At 50.4% G+C, this 22,637-nt stretch overlaps 1 protein-coding gene across 3 annotated transcripts in view; it reads right to left on the reverse strand.

Moving 5' to 3' along the window:
* RASGEF1A (RasGEF domain family member 1A) overlaps positions 1-22,637 on the reverse strand; it is an 82,995-nt gene that overhangs the window by 28,695 nt on the left and 31,663 nt on the right. The window contains exon 1 of one of the 3 annotated variants that reach the window (XM_032837060.1): positions 1,968-2,096. The exons of 1 other annotated variant lie outside the window; for it this stretch is intronic. In XM_032837060.1, the coding sequence (XP_032692951.1) occupies positions 1,968-1,985 (18 nt within the window). In that variant the 5' untranslated portion in view covers positions 1,986-2,096. Of the gene's footprint in view, positions 1-1,967; positions 2,101-22,637 lie in introns of those variants that run through there. One more of the 3 variants, XM_032837052.1, reaches the window with a different exon arrangement.

Raw genomic sequence — 22,637 nt, forward strand, 5'->3', positions numbered from 1 at the left:
CTCTAGACACATAGGCGGCTTCCTGTTCAAAGCCAGGCCTACCGTTTTCCTAGTGTGCCCCTCCACTCCCACTGCCACTTACCTCCTTTCTACCCCTCTGTCAGCTCCTCATACATGTGTCCCACATGCTGATGTCTCACCTAACTGTCCTACCCCAGGCACAAACAGCACTCCCACAACAGTGGTCAGTACACTGGGCCCTACTTGCCAGGCTGGGCAGGACTGTCATTACTGGTCCTAGTGACACTGAGTGGGGCCATGTGACTTATCTCACTCAAGAGCAGCGAGTAGAAGTGACAGGTGAGACATGAACATTCTAGTGCAGGAGCCTCTCTTCCACTCTGCCACGGAGCCTGGCAGCCTGGGGCCTTGAATGACGAAGGCTTGGAGCAGGGTCCAAATTGCGCTCTGCTGTTAAGAGCCACTGGATGCGGGGCAGCGGCGGAGGTGGGGGGTGGGGGGTCTGTTTCTGCAGATAACCTAAACCATTCTGACTGACATACCCTCCATAGGACCTATTCCTCTTTCTTGTTTTGCTTTTTTTCTTTAACACTTACCACCATGCAATATTCTGCATTGTATTTATTTTTTTTCTAAGTTTATTTTTTTTTTTTAAGAAATCTCTACTCCGAACATGGGGCTCAAACCCACAACCCCAAGATCAAGCGTCGTCGCATGCTCGTCCAACGGACCCACCCAGGCTCCCCTCCTGCTGCATCTATTGTTCATGCTTTTTCCCCAGTCTCACTTGCTAGAAGCGGAGCTCCATGAGGACAGACTGTGGCGTTTGGGTCCCTCCTGAAGCCGCAGTACCTGCCCACAACAAGTGTTCGATAAATGTGTGCTGAGTAAGTGGTGAATGAAAAAACAAACGCGTCCTGCGTCTTCGGCTAATGGGGGCTGGCCAGGTCAGCCGGGGCCCTCTTCTGTGCCCCCTACCCACACTGGACCTGAGCTCCCAGGTCTGTGCGGTCAGCTTCATGCTAAGGGGGCTGGGAACAGGGGCAGCACCCTGTGCCCAAATCACACTGCCAGTCCGTCTCCAAGGCTGGGTTCTAATAAACAGCCATGGAAACGCAATGTCCTGCCTCAAGCTCAGGACTAAGTCCAGGACCTGATCTCAGCCTCCTTTTTCCTGCAGGAAGGAAGCTGCCCCTCACCTTGGAGCCCACACTCCTTGAAGCCCCACACTGAAGCTCGCTCTCCTTAAATACACAGACATTTGTGGGCCCACACAGGCACAACCCTGCCCCCATACACACCTCTCCCTCCCGCTCTCCCTCTCTCCCTCACACGTACACATCCCATATATAAACACGCCTGCATTTTCACATACTCTCACTCTCGCCCACACATGGCACACACACATACACACCTCCCACGAGCGCTTAGTCTCAGATCTCCTCCTCTCCCCCACCTCTCCCACCCCAACCCCCACAGGTGGTTCTGTGCCCCCCAGATCTCAGAAGGGATCCAGGGCCGTCCTGGCTAGCAAGCCTGGCAGCCAGTCCCAGGCCAGCCACCTTCCTCCTGGCCCTGCTGCTGAGGCTGCTGTCTTCCGCCTCCCTGGCCCTGTTCACCCCACAGGGGCCCTCACTAGCTTTGCAGGTGTCTTCCAGCCATAGATGATCACTAGCATCAGCAAGCCAGGACAGGAAGGGCAGTGGCAGCCTGAGCCATCCACCCATTCTGAGCCCTGGCGCCGCCCACCTGGCAGCAGGTGCCCCCCGTGGGGACACGCAGAGGGAGTGGTTCCCCAGGGCAGGCTCCTTCCGAGCCTAGCGGGGCCAGAGAGGTTCCGGATGGTCTCACTAATTGCCGTAGGTCAGCACCTCTCCCCCAGCTCTCAGCAGCGCAAGAACCCCCTGCCCGCGGTCTTACCGCAACCGAGGGGTTGCCCTGCGTGCGCACCCACGTCGCCGCCTCGCGACCCGCCGCCCCGCACCTGCCACGTGCCGCAGACCTACCTGGGGCTCCAGAAACATCCTGGCTGCCCGCTCCCCGCGCTGTACCCCGGCGCTGCCAGCGCCCCGCGTGCCGCCAGTCCTCTCCCCGAGCGCCGAGGAAGCTCCCGCCCCCTGACCCCGCCCGCGGGCTTCCCCATGCCCGCTGCCCTCGGGCTAGCTCACAGCCTTGCGCAGGGCGGGACGGGGCGGGGCGGGGCCAGGGGAGGGGCTTGGCCGGGAGAATGCGGGGGTGTTTGGGTGGGGCCGAGGGACCGCTGGGTCAGGCCAGAAACGGGGCGGAGCCTGGGCCGGGGGCGGGGGCCGGGGGCGGGGGCCGGGCGGGGGCCGGGCGGGGGCCGGGCGGGGGCGGGGGGCTCCCCAGGGGCTTGACGAGGGCAAGGCGCACCCGCCTGGCGCTGGGTTTTGGGACGCTGGGAGTACAGAGCCCGGGGCTGTGGCGTCAGTCGGGCGGCGGCACCAGCCGTCGATGATGGGGGCACCTATGTGCCACCGGGCGAAGGGGTGCTCTGTCGGTAGGGACTCAGTGAGGGATGCGAGCAGGTGTGTTGGTGAGATCCCGCAAGCGGGGAGCCCCGCTGTGACTCCATCTCCTCCCTTGAGCATCTTTTCCTCCTTTACGACCTCACCTCATTGTAGATATCCACTACAGAGCAGGTGCTTGGCCAGCATTTGGCTTAAATGCTTCCCTTGACGGGGTGCTCACTCTGTTCTCAAGCGTCACACGGAACTCTGTTCTTCCATTTCCTTGAGTGAACATGGGATAAGGCAGCTGCTTTTGTGGGAGGACTAATCTGAGACATGGTGTGGGGCGGGCCTGGCACACATGGCACAGTGAGGCATCTTTCCACCCCCAGAAGCCTCAGTCCTCTGAAGGAATCCTGTCAGGTGACAGGTCACCCCCTCCATTGTGCGCCCGCGGAAGACCCCAACCCAGGTGCTGAGACTGGATGGAAAAGGTCGACTGAGCCAAGAGCACCATCCCCGGGAGATCTGGAACTGGAGAGCCCGAGGCTGAGTTGGAAGACCAAGCTGCAGTGGGATTCTGGGGGAGTCACTACTAGAGAGGAACAGGGACATTCTCAGCTCGCCCCTTATGGAGAGGAGGGGGGGATGCCCAGAGAGAGGCCGAGACAAGCCCAAGAGAGCTCATGAGCAAGCCCTGGGGCATGGATGGGCAGAGGTGACTCTGTCTGTGCCCATGCCAGTCCCAGGATGCCCACCCTCTGCCCAGCAGCCTGGTGAGACAGCCATCTCTCCTCCCAGCTCCCCCTTCTTGTTTGCCTGCTCTCTTAACATTCCCAAGATTGGCCACCAGGCTGAGTCCCATGGACGGTTATTTCTGTCCTGTGCAATTAGAGGCCATGCAGGGTCCACTCACCCGCCTCCCCAGAGTGCCCCACTCTCCGGGTGCCGGAGTTCGGAAACAGGTGTCTTTCTCTTGGAGCTCTGCCCACCACCCCCTCACTCTCTCTGCTAGGACCGGAGCCCAGCTCTCACTGCTCCAGCATCTGCACTGTTAACTGCAGCCTCCAGCGGCTCCTGCCACAGTGGGGACAGGGAGGACCACCAGGCAGAAGTGGCCAGGGCCACAGAGGAGGAGGCTGAGCTGACACACAGCCCCAGGGCACCTTCCTGTATGGTCACAGGGCCATCCCCCCCAGGTTCCCACCCACAGATTTCACCGCCATCCCCAAGGACCTCAATAAGGTAGATGCTTCCCCAGGAGGAAGGAAGGCCCCTCTGCCTGTTGTCTCCACCATAGAAACGTCCTTGCAGACCCAGATGGCATTTTCTCCTTTGCTCACAGTTATGATTGCAGCCTTCATGTGTGTATCTGGACTACAGTTATACCCTTCCTGGTGCCCAAAGGGGCAGGGAGATGGGCATCCCCAGGGGTTGACCCCTGCGGGGCTATTCCCTCACTTGAGGCTATGGGTGGGGCTGGGCTCAGGGAGTAAGAGTGTAGGGACAGCTTTGGGGACTGACAGAAGAATCTTGTTACCTTGCCAGATTTGGTTTTAGAAAATGGAGAATGAGCAAGGTGTGGTGTAGCCAGCCGACATCTACTGGGGGCTTCTGGAAAAACAAGGCCCATGGAAAGAGCTGCCCCAGATGATGTGAGCTGCACATGAGGCCAAGAACAGTGTCGATCCAGTGACCATGAAAGGATGCTCTGAGGATGGCAAAGAGCAGAGAAACCTGAGTCTGGGATGACAGTGACCCTGGACATCCTTACCACTGCAGACACCTGGGACAGATGGGACCCTGGGACGGGAGGCTAGACCTACTGATCTACTAGCTCCAAATCAGTGTCCTTGCTTCCACCCATGCCTGCTCAAGACAGCGGCCCGCGGCCAAGGGCCTTGTTCAATCCTGAATCACATCCCATCCTCCTCTGCCCAGGACCCAAATGAAATGACAGGCAGAGCCCCAGGGACCTGGCGACCTGCCCCCATCAGAGGTCTGTCACCTTCCAAACAGCCCTCACTCACTCTCTGCCAGCCCCCACAGGCCTGCCCGCTCTCCCTCTGCCTCCTCCCCTCTCCCCAGAGGTCCTTACCGACATGTCACCTACTCGGTGACAGATCTACAGTGTTTAACCTCCACTGCGGCACTTCCTCCCACACTGAACTTTTCTCCTCAGGGTTCTGCAGTCCACACATTCCCTCTACTTCCTTGGTAGTCTCCTCTGGGGAGAATTCGGGCTGCGTGAGTGCAGGCCCTTTGTCTCTCCTGCTCACTGCTGCGTCCCCATGACTGATGTTTGTGTGTGGGGGAGCTCCACTCCGATCTGTTGAATAAACGCATGTGTGTGCGTGCGTGTGTCAGTGTATCTACGCGCAGGTACAAATGTAGATTTAGGTATCCCACACGCCAAATCAAAAGTGTCAAAAGATCCAATTTTGAAAAAATGGGCAAGAGCATTGAAGAGGCATCTCACAAAAAACGGTTCTCCAAAATGGTGATAAATGTAAGAAAAAGGAAATAACACTCAACTTCATTCGTCATCAGGGAAGGGAAATTAAAACCACAGTGTGACACTGCCGTACACCCACCAGAATGGCTACAATGAAAAGGCAGAAAACGCCAAGTGCTGGTGAGGCTGGGACCCAGTGGAAACTCCGAGCCGCGGGCAGCGGGAGCGAGAACTGGTAGAGCCACATGGGAAGCCGATGCCCTGTGGGCCTGGGAAAGCAGAGCTTGCTCCAATCCCGGGATTCCTCCCGGGGTGCAGCACCCCCAGACAAGCTTACAGATTCACACCAAAAGGCTCACCCGGAGCGCTGATAGCAGCGGTATGCTCGATGGCCGCCCCCCACCTGCGCTGTCCTTATCCACCCAGGGGAGCCCACAGCCGGATGAAGTCAACCACCCACACGGACCAGTCTTACCAAACCACGTGCAGCTAAAAAAGTCACACACGAAAGGACCTCTAATCAGGACCCCGTGCACATCCAGCTCTGAGGGCCCTGCTGGGGCTGGGGCCCAACACCCATGTATTCATGCCGTGAAATATCACCAGGACTTTACACTTACGACTCATGCGCTTTCCTGTACGTATACCGCACTTCAAGACAGTTTATGTTGAAAAAGTTGAGAAAGAAAAAAAATAATGATGCAGGTCACGCAGAAGCCACCTGAGCTCAGGGACCTTCCGAGGCTGCTGTGGGCCACACCTGAGAAGAGCTGACCCAGGAGAAGGAACATTTCAGGGACCCTGGGGCCTTGGCCTCCCTCTCCTCGTCTGCCCAAGACTAAAGGCCCCTCTGGTGAAAACACCTGCTCCCTTCTTTTAAAAGTTGTAACCTGCAAGGTGTTGGTTGGAAGATGGAAGGTGGCCTAAATTGGGTTGAGTGACCTCGAAGAAGCAGGAACCCAAGTGCCCTCACAGGGGGTGTTGACAAGGACAACAAAGACCTTGCAGAGGCTAAGACCTCAGAGGCCTGAGGTCCGGGGTCGGGGCAGGGTTGGGGGAAGGGTGAGGGGGGAGGCCTAGCTGCCCGGAGGCATGCGTGAAAGTTGGTATGGCACCTGTGGGACCATGCAGGAGTAGACACTGAGGAGGAGGGAGATGACAGTAGGGCTCTGCTTCCTGCACTGACTCCCTGCCCCCTGGCCCCTTCATCACCCAGAGCAGCTCTGCCAGCAGAGCTCGTCTCCAACCCGTCAGGGTCATGGGCAAGGCAGGGGACCCTTTCAGTTACTGTTTCGGGTATAAAGCAGGGTTCATGACACACAACTGTCAGGGTGGTTAGCAAAACATGAAGCAAAACAAACCAAGCACTTCTAGAAACTTCTATTTCCAAGGGCTCACACTGTCCAGAGGCTCTAGCCTCCCCTGGGAAATGGCCTTGGCTGTCTACACTCAGCAACAGTCTACTCAGAAGCCCTTGCTAAGAGCATTTACTAGGAACCATGTGACACAGTGTAACCTGTGGGGCGGTCAGCTCTCTCAGAGTGGCCACTGTCCCCTGCGGAGCTCATACCCAAGCACACCCATGAGCTCCATGGCAGCTGTGCCTGAACCCTGCCCAGTTCTCCTCAGCTGCCAATGTCATCCCTGAGGGATCCGGACCAGTCGGGCACTATCTGATGTCCACTGGGGAAGCCATACAGGCCTCTGCATCTCCCGAAAACCATCCTCGTAACACTCCCTTTTGGGGGATAACATTCTAAGCAAACAAATTGCTAATGGTTTTAGGCACCACTGAAGGAAAAGGTCGGGGCGGGAAGAGTGGGGGAGGACAGCTAACCTTCTGATGCCTCCCTCATATCACAGAGGCTCATTACCTAAATAAATGACACCCCCCCCACACCCTCAGGCAGGAACCTCCCAGGCCTCTCTCTACAGCCCACACTTGTCCTTGCACTGTGGCCCTCACCTTCATCCTGACCAGATAACAGGTTCAGGGAGAGCTGCCACCTGCCCCGAAGGTGAGTGACTAACCAGACATGTATAACCCTGAATGGAACTAATCATAACTAACTGCATAGACGCCCTATTACCGGTCGCAAGGAGCCCCTCCTCTCTGCCCCTCCCTGTGCATAGGAATCCATGGGTGAGGGGTGAGGTGGGCTACGTGGGGATCCAATGCCAGGGATGGGCGTCACCCTCAGGGCTGGGGCTGGGGTCCCCGGAGGCTACCTCACCTCCTACACCTCTCTACCTTAATACCCACTTTGGGAAACAGGATGTTCCCCGGAAGGGCCCGGAGAAGCCTTGCCACTGAAAGGCCCGAAAAGGCTAGAGGTCCTGGTGCACCTCCTTCCACCTGGTCTGGCTCTGGCTAGTGCTCTCTGTCTACTCTGCAGGTGTCCTGGGTCCACATCCAGAGGGCACAATTCCCCAGGGGGTTCTGGGTACTGGGGAAGAGCCCGGGGTACCTAGAGTGGAGGCTGGGAGGACTCGGAGATCCTGGTTCTCTGGAGAGAGACCCTACTCCTGCAAAGGGCGCCAGTAGGTGCCGGACGGTTAGAGAGAACACACCCTTTGGAGAGAGTTGGGGGTGTGTGAGGAGAACAGTTCGTGCACCCAGCCTGGCCTCTGCTTCTGTGGAGGGAGGAAACCTCCGTGCAGGTGAGGTCCCTCAGGGGGACCCAGGCTATCTGTGGAAGGACGAAGAAAAGACCCAAACCTGGCCATGAGCACCTGTGGGTCCTGCCTGCACAGGAAAGGGGTGGGGGTCAGATCCTAGCAGCACCCCCCGACCTGGGCATGCTCCCCTGGGTCCTGTCGCCCTTTGCACAGAGTCTCCCCCATCCCCAGTCTTGGGGGGGACAGAGGTGGGCAGAGCATGGACCATCGCCCACCATACAAGTTAGATCGCCAGGCAGAGCTGCAGTGACCCAGCACAGGACATGGCCCTGGAGTCCACCAGTGGGCAAGCTGGGCCAGGAACCAGTGTGGGGGTGGGCAAGTGAGTGACACCAGGGCGGCTTGAGGCCATGCTCTGGCCCTATCCACTGCTCCACAGAAGGCCTCTGTGAGGCCACACTCAGAATTCCTGCTCATGAAGAAATAAATTACTTTCTCACAAGTGAGGCTTCTCTTTGGGGGACAACACTGGGCCAGGCCAGCGAGGAAAACTGAGATTGTTTTCCGGTCTTTGTGTGACACGAGCAGCCAGCATTTATCTTCTGAAAACAGAGAAGGAGATAGAATGCTCTACTGAGGAACGGTGAGAAGAGAAGCACCCAGAAGGAAACCCAGACATGCCTCCCTACAAGCTCCAGCAGTGGATGGGCGGACGGATGGATGGATGGACGGACACTGCAGAGGAAGCCGGCTGCTCACTGTTGTCATATTCCCACCAGACCCAAGCAGCAAGGCCCCATCTGCCAGCAGCACCCCAAAAGTTTCCACTCCTCTGACATGGACACTGGCCACACCAAAAGGCTGCCTGGACACTGGAGGGCCTGGTTGCATGACCAGCAGTGGTTGTCCTCAGAGAACATTCCCTTTGCCGAGGGGATACAGCCTTAGGGTTTGGAAGCCATGCCAGGGAGCTGACCCTGGAGTGGTGACAGGGAGGTCAGGTCTGAGGTGAGACTTCTAGGTCCTGCAGGGTCCCGGGGCTAGGGGGCGCAGAGACCCTGAGGCTGAGCCCTCCAAAGTACGTGACCTCAGGCTGGGCAGTCCCCCGGCCTTGGGCGACAGCAGGCCACTGTGTCCAGGAGAGTGGCTGGTGTCTGGGCAGCGGGGAAGTAGGAAGCACAGGGGACTCACCGTGAGCTGTCCATGGACTGTGATGTCATCAGCAGACAGCCCTGGACCAGTTCACAGCCACTGTAAGCCTCGGTCCCTCCTCCCCAACCCCAGATGCAAGGGACACTCGTGACGATATTTCTCACAAGACAGTGCTAAGAGTCAAATCCGACTGGGGTGGCCCTGATTCTCTGGCAGCCTTTCAGCAGAGACGCCTGTGAGGGGGCCCCCAGGAGGACAGTGAATGGTGAGCAGGTACCCCACCAGGACAGATAGGCGACAGGATTGGCTTTGTCTGGGAGGAAGGTGAGTGCCAATCAGGGCCCACTTGGGGAGGCAGCGCAAGGGCAGAGGGAAGGATCACCTGGTCTAGCATTGTCCCTCATGCCATCCTACAGGGAGGGGGCAGAGGCGAGATGCGCCGGGTTCCAGTGCAGGAGGGGCAGTGCTGGGCAGCCCAGACCACTGTCCTCTGCTTCTGTCAGAGTGTCATTCCCACCCACTTCATCTGACTTCATCACACACGGCCACAGGCCTGTCGGTCACCATGATGACAAGCACCAAGCAGGGGGCCCTTGGTGGAGATGCTGTCTGGGTTTGCTTTGCCCCAGAAACCAGCACAGTTTGGACACAACCTCCACATGACTCTTAGGTGAGGAGAGGGGGCCCAGCACAGAGCTTGAACCTGCTTGAGGCTGCAAAGCAGGGTGGGGTGAACTTGAGGCCAGCCTGGTTCCGAGAACCTTGGGGCCTCTGGCCAGCGCCCCCTGTTGGGCTACAGGAGGACTGCGTCCTGGGATCCATGCTGGGCGAACATGAGACTCTCTACCCAGGGCTTCTCCGTGTCTTGTAGATCCAAGGAGGGCTGGAAACTCTAGTCCTTGCACTGCCTTCGTGAGAATTAGAAAAAAAGGCCCCCTTGCCCCAGGAGGGCCTGGTCACAAGCAGAAGGCGAGCTGGCTCTCAGCCCACTCACCCCTTGACCTGTCGCCTGTCGGTGGCAGCCATGTCCTGGAGAGATCACTGGGTAGAGAATTTCTCAAAGATATTTCACCACAGAGCTGCTTCCTCCCAAACGTTCCGGGAGACCCTGAAGCAGCTGAGGTCCCTTCTGTGGTCCCCCACATGCTGGCTGGCTACCCCCAGGGCCTGCTATGGGTCTGTAGCTCCAGCCTTCCCGTGGGCCTGCCGCACCCAAGCCCAGCATCCAGGCTCAGGGTTACCCCACAGAGGCCCGGCCCAGCAGGTAACTGTAAATGTGTGTGTGTCCTCTGTCATCAGCACCCTCCGTCTGCACAAATGCACTCCTTTGGGAAATGCCTCAAGGGGCCACAGAGGATTCACGGCTTCCAAGAATCCATCCATTTGCTTCTCCTCCTGGAGACCAAGGGACAAGACCTCCCAAAGCTCCCCGCACTGGGGTTTGCTGGCCCCGCTGTTGGCTCTGCAGGCCGGGGAGGCCACACCGGCCCCACACACATACACCCAGGACTCAGCGGCCCACCACAGTGGCCACAGGTGCAGGGGTGGGAGAAAAGGCCAGCATGTCGGGCTTGGGGGTTCCCCCAGACGGAGACTCTTCAACCTGAACAAATCCTCCCAGAACCTGCAGAAGAGGCACCTGCCAGGCCCGGTCCCCAGAGATCCTGCCTCCATGGGTGTGTGGGGACTTGCTGCTCCTGGAGATGGCATCAGGACCCGATCAGAGAGCAGGGCCATGGGAGTGAGGGGACAGTCAGAAGGCATTCTGGGAGAGGAGGGCAGGAACACAGGGCAGTGAAAACTGGTGAGACTCAGGGGGGTAGGGGTGGGTGTGAGAGAGGTCTGGGAGAAGGGGGTGGGGCCACCCACGGAGGCAGGGGCTGGGACAGGTGACTATCCCAGAGGAAATAGGTCATGGCAGAAACCAGGCACTCATAAGGAGCCCACTGAAAGTGTCGGTGGGGGTGGTGAATGCAGGAGGTGTCAAGGAGAAGACAGAGGGAGCCCCTTCCCCCACAAAGCTCTCAACACCACCACCATCACCTGCATGGCCTCAAGAACAGGCCAGCACCCATGGGACAAGGACAAGGGCTGAAGGTCCCTGTGTCTCCTGCAGAGCCTCCGCCTCCAGCCTGAAAGAGGGGGAGGGACTCAGGCTCCTGCAAAGGAAGAAGCAGGAAGGCCCATCAACAAGGAGCAAATTGCTTCAAGGCAACAAAAAGCCCCGAGTAATCAATTTTCCCCTGTGAAATCTGCAACATTAATGTTCAAGGTAATACAGAGTGTTAGCACACACGCGTCGGAGAAGGCCAGGGTGGAGAAGGGCAGAAGTGGGTGACAGAGGTGGGTTTCCACCAGGCCCCTCACGCGAGAAAAGCCACTTCTTGACAGCAGGCATGGTTTAAAGCACAACAATCCACGTGTGTGTTTTTGTGCACAAGTGCACAAGTGACTTTTTGTGTGAGCACATGTGTGCGCATGTAAGTGCACATGTACTCTCCATATATGAGTGTGCACCTGTGTTGTATGCACACTTGTGTGTCTACGTGTGCATTTGTGAGCACACGTGTGTGCACATGCTCAGAAACCCAACCAGCCCATACACCCCGAAAGGTTAATCAGGGTGTGGGCCCCGTGATGGCCTCTGCTCATGCCCTCCATTGCTCTTCATTTATCCTTGTCAAGCACTTCCCAAATTTTCTCCAAAGGACGTGAATGGCTCTGTCATCAGCTTAACACAATGCATGTTCTTTTTCTAAAACCAAGACTTGAGGCGGGAGCTGGCTGACAGGCTCCTGGAGAAAGGGAGACTTGTTCCTACCAGCCAGGGTGTAAGCAAAGCATGGAGGCTGCCCAGGGCAGACGGAGATAGGGAGCATGGGAGATCAGAGAAGCCGAAGACAATCCTGGCTGGGTGTCAGGAAAGGCTGCATCAGGCAGCACAGCATCACGGGAGCTGACACATGAGTCCAGACCCATGGGTCTTTGGAGGGACAGTCTCTCTTTTCTGTCAAAGAACCTTGAAGAATCTGACATGCTGTCTCAGCCCAGGGTGGGTGTGCTCAGCAGTGTGACTCCTCTCCATGCATCCCACCAGCCTCTCCCTCCAAAAAGGCGTCCTGACTTGGAACATCCTCCGGGTCCTCAGCCATGGACTGCCAGCCTGCTCCTAACATGCACCTTACAGCCTGGTCTTCCTCTCACCACCTCTCAGCTAGTGGCTCCCTGCAGGGCCCACTGCAAGGAACAGAGCTCGTGTCTGGGCTCCAAGGAATGAAAAGCACTGGGCTTCATTTGTGATGTCTGACTCAGGTGACAGTTAGGAGGGGATGGGGACACCTTTTTGGGTGTCCTAGCTCCTCACTGGTGGGTTCTTCAACCACTGGCTGGAAATTTGTATTCCTGACTGGACCATTCACTTACTCATTTTTAAAAGTTAATGAACATTTACTATGTGCCAAGTTCTCCGAGACACAGTCATTGCCCTCAGGGTTTACTCTTGGGGCCACAGGAGCAGGACATGGCAGACAAGTAAACCAGTGAACAAAACAGAGATGGTGATAAGAAAAGCAGCAACATAGAGTTTGTGGATGACAGGAGACCTCCCTGGGAAGGGGGCCTGGAGCAGAGAGCCCGCTGCTGGGTTGGAGCCATCCTGTAAGGGTACCAGGGGCCATGCAGGGCAGAGGGCAGAGCAAGGACAAAAGCCCCAAACCTGTAAAGAGCTCAGTACATTCAAGGCACAGAAAAACCAATGTGGTGGGCGCCTGGGTGGCTCAGTGGGTTAAGCTTCTGCCTTCGGCTCAGGTCATGATCTCCTGGGATGGAGCCCCACATCAGGCTCTCTGCTCAGCAGGAAGCCTGCTTCCCCTCTCTGTCTCTGCCTGCCTCTCTGCCTACTTGTGGCCTCTCTCTGAGTCAAATAAATAAATAAAATCTTAAAAAAAAAAAGAAAGAAAAGAAAGAAAGACCAATGTAGGAGCCTGGAGCAAGAGATACCTGTATACTAAGGACTGTCCTGGAAGTTCCCCAGAAGCTCAGCAGAATGGCTGCATTTGAGGCTGGGGCAGGGGGGATGCCCTAGCTAGGAGGGTCTCATCGCTTCTCTTATGGAAAGCCTTGCAGGGTTTGGGCATCCCACTTGAGGCCCTGTACAGCTATGGTGCCAGCTTTAACCCCTTTGGGACTGACCCAACAGTAGCTATTTTTCAGCTGGATGTGGATGGAAGCTTCACTGCTTTAGACCTAGGCTAGCCATCCGTGTGCGGCCTAAAGCCTGCTTGTCATTTGGCTGGTCCTTCCCGCAGTGCCTCTCCTCCAGGGCTGAGGCCAGACTTAGTGCCTGCCCTCCTCCAGGGCTCATGAAGATCTCCTGACTCAGAGGGCTGACTTTTCAGAGCAAGGCTTTGTTTCCTAAAAGGGGGAAAGGAGGCAGAAGCCATTAGGATGGGGTGTGAATCAGGGCTGGGAAGCCTCACTTCTTCCCCACATCTCAAAATCCACAGTCACAGTGGCGGGAGGAGAACTTGGGAATACATACTCCCTCTTTCTCTTAGAACCAAGGGAACCACTGTCTTTCCATGTCTGTGTCATCCCCCACTCCCAGAATGATGTCCCAAGATTACCTAAGGTCCCCACCTGTTGCTTCTGGACCTCAAGCAAGAGCCTGCGTGTCCCCTGGGCCCTTCTGGCACCCAGAGGGACTAGCCTCTTGGCTGTTGGCATTTTCTTCTTGGACAGAGTCCAGATGCTGGCAGTATGATTTTGGAAATGTAAGCATGGCTTGTGTGGACTTTGGTTATCTCAATATTTCAAAAATGCTCTTTCAAGAAGAATAAACAGAGGCCAGAATCCATAAAAAGTTCCTCCTGGCACAGATGAAGGGATGAGGGGCCAGCCCAGCAACAGGCTCCGGGATGGGGGCTGTGTGGCCCCGGGATCTGTATTCAGGCAGTGAATCTCGCCAACCCTTCCCCACCCAGCACTGAAATAAGGGCACAGGCTTGTTGTGGGGCCCCGGGGGACCCGGTGCTGGTGGGGGAGAAGGGGTCAAATGGACAGAGGGGTGCCCAGGCCCGACACAGGTGTGTTTGAGCTCCGCTTCAGAAAAGGTCTAAACCACAGAACACATGGTCTCCTAAGCCTGAGCTTCTCTATTTACTTCACTGACTTCAAACATTTTGGATAGTTACATTTCTTGACAGTGTATTTATACTTTATTATAGGTTTGAGGAAGAGTTTGGGTCCCTCCTCTGATTTTCTGGTTCATTGTCCTGTCCCCACACCTTCAGATGTGGTCACAAACAGTCCTTCAAAAGTCCCGCAACCCTGAAAATGCTCCAGAGTCACCATGAGGGTCCTGTGTGCCCTCCCCAGTCCTCTCCCTTCCAGTGAAGAGAGGCTACCCATGTTGGACAGGGAGGCCCTTCAGCCACTCAGGTGTCTGAGCAGGGGAGGAGCACTGGAGGACCCCAAAGAAGCATTAGGGGTGAGGCTGGTAGGATTGATGGCAGTGGGCCTCTGGGAGCAGGCAGTGGGCCTCTGGGAGTTGTGCCCCAGTTCAGCCCTGGTGAGGGCTGAAGCTGCCTGCGCAAGAGCATCTGTGCATAAGCACTCTCTCTCGAGCTGGAGAGAACAATGCTCCAGGCTGGTGGAAGGGGGTTCGTTGCCAACCAGACGTGGGTGACCTCTGTGTGCACCAGCTTGTGTGCTGTGCACACGTCTAGTCCTGAGAAGACAAAACATTCCTGGTAGGACTCTTTCTCTTTCTCAGGATCACTGGCTTCCAAAAGATGCTATTGCGTCTTCTCTTCTTGACCCAGACAGCTGTGGTCCCCTGGCCAGTGCTCCCAGTTCCTGGCCCGCACTATCTGAGTGGCAGCCCAGGGCCAGGACTGGGCAGGGCTATCCTGAAGATACCCAGGGAATCCACAGAGCTGAGACCAGAGCACATGCTCTTTCCCCTCCGGAGGCCCAATCCTGTCCTGAGGACTCTGGAGGAGGGAGGGTGGTGGGCATGGCCTGCAGAGAAGTGTACTTCATTCTCCCAACCAACACCAACAGTTCAAAAGATTATATGAGAAAAAGTAAGTCCCCTTGCACCCTAGGCTCCAGCCGCTCCCCAGAGACATCCACTATTGACCTTCTTGTGTGGAACCTTTCAGAATCATTCTGTGTTCATAAAATTATTTACATGGGCATACAGAGTTCTTGTTCTGAACTAAAGGGCTCCCACTTCACAGACTATTTTCAACTTGCTCTATTTTTTGGGCAATTCCTCAGGTTCTATAAGAGCTGCTGGACACTCTGCCAGGTAGCTGGGCTGTCACATGCATGTTAGACCCCCAGCAAAAAGTGCTCAGGTGGGGTGTGCTCACCACAAACATTCCTATACTTAGCATCCGTGGCCAAGGGTCTTTATTTGATGGTGATCATATCTGAAGGATAAACTCCTAAAATGGGATGTCTCAGATCAGAGATTACAGGCATTATTAGTTTAAAGAGACATTGCAGAAGTGCTCTCAGAAAAGGATGGTCAGGTGTCAATGAAATGGTAGTTGAAGCACCTCTGAAAATCCTGTCCCTGCAAAATCTTTCTCCCCAGGAAAACTAGCAAAAATGATCAGAATCAACTTTTTTACAACTTTGGAGATTAATTAGGGACTTGGAGAAAACCAGGAAACCTTAATTCTAAAAAAAAAAAAAATTAACTGAGTTTAAGAATTGTAAGCTTTGTGGCATTAACTTGCCTAGTCCCGTCCTCCACTCATTAGCTCCCCATGCCTTGAAAAACAAGACCCCATACTTGTCATGGAAATCAGTAGCCTGGAAGCTACTTCAGAGTGCAGAACAGGGCTGAAACTCTTTCAAGGCCTCATTCTCAGAAAACTCATTCTTTGACCTGTGGTACAAATAGCGGTGGTTCCCTGGAAGATCCCATTTGCAAGGATGTCAGCATTTGACCCAACTCAGAGCTCATGCAGGAGGAAAAGCCTATTCCCCTGGGCTGATTGTCAGAAACAATTATAGGCATTTAACTTCACAGCTGCCTGAGGCAGTGAATAACAGCTGAAGCAAAGGACAGACTAACTGAAAACCTTAAAAGACAAAGCTCCATGATGAGAGGTCCATAGGGGCTTTAAGAAGTTGCAATGTATTCCTGGGAATCCAGAAGGCCCCGTGCATGCCCAGGCATGTGCATATGCTTAGGGAAGCCCTGGGAAGGCCCTCAACTGACTTGGAAGCAGGAAGTGAAGGCTAAGACAGAGCTGCCCACTGCCAGGCTGAGAGTTGAAGGTGTGCCCAGTTGTGCACAGAGCCCCTGAGCAGACACCAGGAGACTTATTGGTTCCAGGCATTTAAGGAAATCTCTGTCCAATTATTAAATGACAATTAAGTTAACCAAAAAGAAACTGTAGTGGCCACTATGCAGAAGGAATTCAGCAAAGTCACTATATGAAGAAACCACAATCACCTCAACGAACAGCAGTTACAACAGACCCTGAAGAGTGAGGATCAGACTTCCACAGTGGCCACATCAATTATTTAGAATATCCAATTTTCAACACAAATTATAACACATGCAAGAAAATATGGCCCATGAGCAAAAAAGCAACCACTAATAACCGTTCCTGGGGAAGTCCAGACATTTCACTTTTTTTTTTTTTTTGAGTAATCCCTACACCCAATGTGGGACTCAAACTCACAAACCCAAGATCAAGTGTCTCATGTTCTTCCAACTGAGCCAGCCAGGTGTCCCATACATTTGACTTGTTAAACAAAAGCTTAAGTCAGCCTTCTAAAATGTATTCAAAGAAACTGAGTAAGGCAATTTACAGAATGAGTAAATGTATTTGCAAAACATACATCTGATAAGGGGTTCATACCTAAAATATACAAGAAACTCATGCTACTCGGGGCACCTGGGTAGCTCAGTGGGTTAAAGCCTCTGCCTTCAGCTCAGGTCATGATCCCAGCGTCCTGGGATTGAGCCCCGCATTGGGCTCTCTGTTCAGCGGGGAGCCTGCTTCCCTTCCCCTCTCTCTGCCTCTCTGCCTACTTGTGATCTCTGTCTGTCAAATAAATAAATAAATAATCTTAAAAAAAAAAAAAAGAAACTCATGCTACTCAACAGCTAGCTAGCTAGAGAAATAGATAGATAGAACACAAATAATCCTATTTAAAATGGGCAAAGGACCTGAATAGACATTTTCCCAAAGAAGATATCCAAATGGCCAAAATGTATGTGAAAATGTACTCAATATCACTAATCATTAGGAAAATGCAAATCAAATTCACAATGAGAGATCACCTCACATCTATTAGAATGGCTGCCATCAAAAAGATAAGCAGTAACAAATGATGGTGAGGAGGTGGAGAAAAGAGGACCCTTGTGCACTGTTGGTAGAAATATAAATTGGTGCCACTAGTACAGAGCTTCCTCAAGCAATTAAAAACACAGCTACCATGTGATCCAGCAATTCCACTTCTAGATATTCAAAGGAAACAAAAATGCTATACCAAAGAGACATGTACACCCCTGTACCACATTAATAATACCACAGCATTACTTACAATAGCCAAGACATGGAAACAACTTGAACATCCATCACTGAATGATTAAAGAAAATGTGAATAGAATACTATTCAACCATAAAAAGGAAAGAAATCCCAACATTTGCAACAACATGGGTGGAATCTGAGGGCACTAGGTTAAGTGAAATAAGTCATACAGAGAAAGAAAAATGGTGTATGATCTCGCTTTTATGTGAAATTTAAACTCCAGAAACTCACAGAAACAGAGATCAGATGTGGGGTTGCCAGAGGTAGGAGGTAGATCAGATCTGGAGTTGCCAGAGGCAGGAGGTAGGGGATAGGGGAATTAGGTCAACGTGGTCAAAAAGTACACATTCCCAGTAAGACAAATAAGTTCTGAGGATGTACTGTACAACACAATGACTCTAGTTAACAATAGTGTACAGTATATTCAAAAGTTGCTGAGAGTAAATCTTTAAAATTATCACAAGAGAAAAAATTGCAATTATGTGAAGTGATAAATGTTGACTAATTTATTGTGTAATCACTGTGAAATATAACATATATCAAATCATCATGTTGTACACTTAAAATTATACAATTTGATATGTCAATTATATCAATAAAACTGGGGGGAAAGTAATTTTAAAAAATTATGGAAACCATGTCTAAATAATTAAAGAAAAGCATGGAACATGCTTCACCTGATAGAGAATATCAATAAAGGGGTTCAAATATATATAGAGAAAGAAATTCTGGTATTGAAAACTATAATGGGAGTGCCTGGGTGGCTGAGTCATTAAGCATCTGCCTTTGGCTCAGGTCATGATCCCAGGGTCCTGGGATTGAGCCCACGTCAGGCTCCCTGCTCATCGGGGAGTCTGCTTCTCCCTCTGCCTCTCCCTCTGCCCCACCTGCACTCTCCCTCTTGCTCACTCTCTCTCTCAAATAAATAAATAAATAAATAAAATTTAAAGGCTAAAATAGCTAATAACTAAATGAAAATTTTAACTAGAGGGGCTCAAAGTCAGATTCAAACATATTTTTAAAAAATAAAGAATCGGTGAACCTGAAGGTAGGTCAATTGATGTCATCCAGTCTGAGGAACAGAAATTAAAATTATGGAGAAAATAAACAGAGACTCAGATACCATCATACATGCCAATATATGTATAATGGGAGTCCCAGAAAAACAAGGGAAGGTGAGAGAAGGAGCAGTGAGAATAACTGAAGGATCAGATATGGCTGAAACGTTCCAAATTTTATTTAAAAAAATTAATTGACACACCCTAAAGGCTCAACAAACTCCAAGTAGATTTCCCATCAGAAACCACAGAGGGCAGAAAGCAGTGGAATAACATATACAATGAACTGACGAAAAAAGAGATGTCAGGGTGCCTAGGTGATTCAGTTGGTTAAGCATCTGACTTCAGCTCAGGTCATGATCTCAGGGTCTTAGGATCGAGCCTTGGGTCAGGTTTCCCACTCAGCAGGGCATCTGCTTCTCCTTCTACCCCTCCCCCTGTTCTTGTACACACTCTCTCTCTCAAATTAATAAATAAAATCTTTTTTAAAAAAGAAAGAAAAGGGAGACAAACCATAAGAGACTCTTAATCTCACAAAACAAACTGAGGGTTGTGGGGGGGTGGGGGGAGAGGGAGGTGGGGTTATGGACATTGGGGAGGGTATGTGCTATGGTGAGTGCTGTGAAGTGTGTAAACCTGGCGATTCACAGACCTGTACCCCTGGGGCTAATAATACATTATATGTTAAAACAAAATAAAAAATTATATTTAAAAAAAAAAGAAAAAAGAGAGGTCAACCAACAAATCTTTTTGCAGAACAACTATCCTTCAAAAAATGAAGAAATTGCCCAGATAAATGAAAACAGAACTCATCACTGGGATAATTGACTTGTGATAACTACTACAGAGAGTCCTTCAGACTAAAGGAAAGGACACTAGCCAGAAACCGAAATCCACACGCACAAATAAAGAGCCCTAGTAAAAGTAACTATATAGGTAAATATAAAAGACAGTATAAATGTATTTGATGCTTATAACCTCTTTCTCCTACCTGAATTAAAAGACAACTGCATAAATCAGTAATTGTAAATATGTACTGAGGAGAACACAATGTATAAGGACTTAAATTTTATGAGGTTAAGAGCACAAAAGAGAAGAAAGGTAACTTAGTTGCAAAGGAGCAAAGTTTTTGTATGCTACTGACATTAAGTATTAATCTGAACTACATTATTATAAATTAAGATGATAATGGTAATCTGCCAAGCAACAGCAAAGGTAAAAACTCAAAAATATATAGTAAAAGAAATGACAGGGAATTAAAATGGTAGGACAAAATATCTATTCAACACAAAAGAAGACAACAAGGGAGGAACAGAAGAACGAAAATGACATGACATAAGAAAAACAAAGAGCAAACCCTATCTTCTCAGTAATTACATTGCATGCAAATGAATTAAACACTTCAATTAAAAGTCAGAGATTGGCAAAATGGATTTAAAAGCATGATCCAACAATCTGCTTTCTACAAGGGACACACTTTAGATTCCAAAGACAAATAGGTTGAAATGGGAAAAGAGATTCTGTGTAAACAATAACCAAAGGAAAGCTAGAATGGCTGTGTCAGACGAAACAGACTTTAATATGGGACATCATAGAATTTATCAGACAAAACAGACAAGAAAAATTGTCACTAGATATGTGAAAAAAAAAGTTTGTATGATTCTTTCATGGTTGGCAGGCTGAAAACAGTATTTTAATAAATGTGTTTCTGTAATACAGGTTAGAAAAGTATTTAAATATATTTATAAAAATGTTTCTAAGAATGACACTCTCCCAGAAAATTGAGAAAGATATAATTTAATTTGGTGTATGTGTTGACCAATTGTTATTGTATACTGAAAAACTGATTAAACACACATGTAAAAAGAAAACATATTTCTGTGTACACTCCAGGCTTGTCAAGATTTACTTCTGTGAACAGATGTATGTGCTTATAGGTCTGTAATACATGCAGAGACATGTTAAAGACACAAATATAAAAGAGGTTTCTAGAGTCCCATTTGCTCAGAAGGTTGAGAAAACTGTTATTTTGGTATATGGATATGATTTTTAAGACTCATGTTTGGGAAAAAAAAAAAGACTCATGTTAAAAAGCCATTTCTAAGAAGCACTTGGGTGGCTCAGTCACTTAAGTGTCCAACTCTTCATCTGAACTCAGGTCTTGATCCCAGGGTCATGAGTTTAAGCTGTGTTGGACCCCATGCTGGGCATGGAGTCCACTTTAAAAAAAAAAAAAGCTATTTCTAAGATTGCTACTTACTCATTATGTTGAACTGTGTTATGTCAGTTATTGGATGTGACAGTAATTCTGTAATAATGTACAACTGTGTATGAAGACATAAAATAGATGTTTCTGGGATGCCTGGGTGGCTCAGTCAGTTAAGCATCTGACTTTGGCTCAGGTCATGACCTCAGGGTCCTGGGATCAAGCCCCAAGTAGTGTTCCCTGCTCATTAGGGAGTCTGCTTCTCCCTCTGACCCTCCCCCTGATCATGCTCGCTCACTCTCTCTCTCTCCCTCTCCCTCTCAAATAAATAAATAAATCTTAAAAAAAAAAGATGTTTTTAAGATTGCTAAAAAATTGTTGCTAGTGACAAAAAAGGAGATTTTTATAATGAAAAAAAGGTCAATCCAACCAGAGGTATAACAATTATAAATATATGCACCTAAAAATGGGCCCCAAAATTTAAGAAGTAAAAACTGATAGAACTGACAGGGGAAATAGATAATTTTACAAAAATAGTATTCAACTTCAATACCCCACTTTCAGGGGCGCCTGGGTGGCTCAGTCTGTGAAGCATCTGCCTTCAGCTCAGGTCAAGCCCCACATAGGACTCCGTGCTTGGCAGGGAGTCTGCTTCTCCCTCTCCCACTCCCCCTGCTTGTGCGTGCGCGCTCTCTCTCTCTCACATAATAAAATCTTTTTTTAAAAAAACCCACTTTGGGGGTGCCCAGGTGGCTCAGTGGGTTAAAGTCTCTCCCTTCGGCTCAGGTCATGATCCCAGGGTCCTGGGATCCAGCCCCGCATCGGGCCCTTTGCTCAGCAGGGAGCCTGCTTCCTCCTCTCTCTCTCTGTCTGCTTCTCTGCCTACTTGTGACCTCTGTCTACCAAATAAATAAACAAAATATTTAAAAATAAATAAATTAAATTAAATTAAATTAAAAATCCCACTTTCAATAATGAATAAAACAACTAAACAGTAGATCAGTAAGGAAATAGACTTGAACAACACTGTGAACCAACTACACAGAAGCATACCTATTCTCCTCAAATACGCATGAAACATTCTCCCAAGCAGACCTATGTTAGGCCATAAAATGAGCCTTAATAAGTTTAAAAGAAATAAAATCGGGGCACCTGGGTAGCTCAGCCAGTTAAGTGTCCTCCTTCAGCTCAGGTCATGATCTCAGGGTCTTGGGATCCCGCCCAACATTGGGCTCCCTGCTCAGTGGTGAGTCTTCTTCTCCCTCTTCCTCTCTCATTATTTCCCTCTCTCAAATAAATAAAAATCTTTTTTAAAAAAGTAATAAAAGTACATACAAAATATGTACTTTAACCATAACTGAATAACAGAAGCCAACTACAACAACAAGGAAAAAAACCCTGGGAAGTTCACAAATATGTGGAAATTACACAATATGTTCCTAATAACCACAGGAAAAAGAAGAAATCACAGGAAAAATTTTAAATGCCTTGAGGCAAATGTAAACAAAGACACAACATATCAAAACTTATAGAATGCAGCTAAAACAATGTTTAGATGGAAATTTACAGCTGTAAATGTCTGTATTTTAAAAGAAGACCTCAATTTCTATTCTGTATTGTACTGGAAATTCTAATGAGGTCAGTTAGGTAAGGACATACATATAAAAGGCATACATATTGGAAGGAAAATGTAATATGATCTCTACTTGCAAGTGACATGATCTTGTAGATAGAAGATCCTAAGGAGACACACACATTATTAGAACTAATAAGTTCCACAGGGTTGTAGGATACAAGACCAATATACAAAAATCAATATACAAAAATCAGGTTACAGGGTACAGGATCAATATACAAACATCAGTATATAATTCTATATACTGATAATAATTCCATTCATGATAGCATCAAAAAGAATAAAATAATTAGGAATAAACTTAGCAAAAGAAGTGCAAGGCTTGTACACTGAAAACTATAAAACATTCCAGGTTCATGAATTGGAAAACAATATTGTTCAGATGACAATGCTCCCCAAATTGATCTTCAGAGTCAAGGTGATCCCTATCACAATTCTAGCTGCATTGGGGGTAGTGTTTTTTTGGAGGGGTTTTGAAGAAATTGACAACTTGCTCTTAAAATTCACATGGAAATGTAAG

The sequence above is a fragment of the Lontra canadensis genome, unplaced genomic scaffold, assembly GCF_010015895.1.
Source record: "Lontra canadensis isolate GAN:19392208 unplaced genomic scaffold, GSC_riverotter_1.0 scaffold3, whole genome shotgun sequence".
NCBI lineage: Eukaryota > Metazoa > Chordata > Mammalia > Carnivora > Mustelidae > Lontra > Lontra canadensis.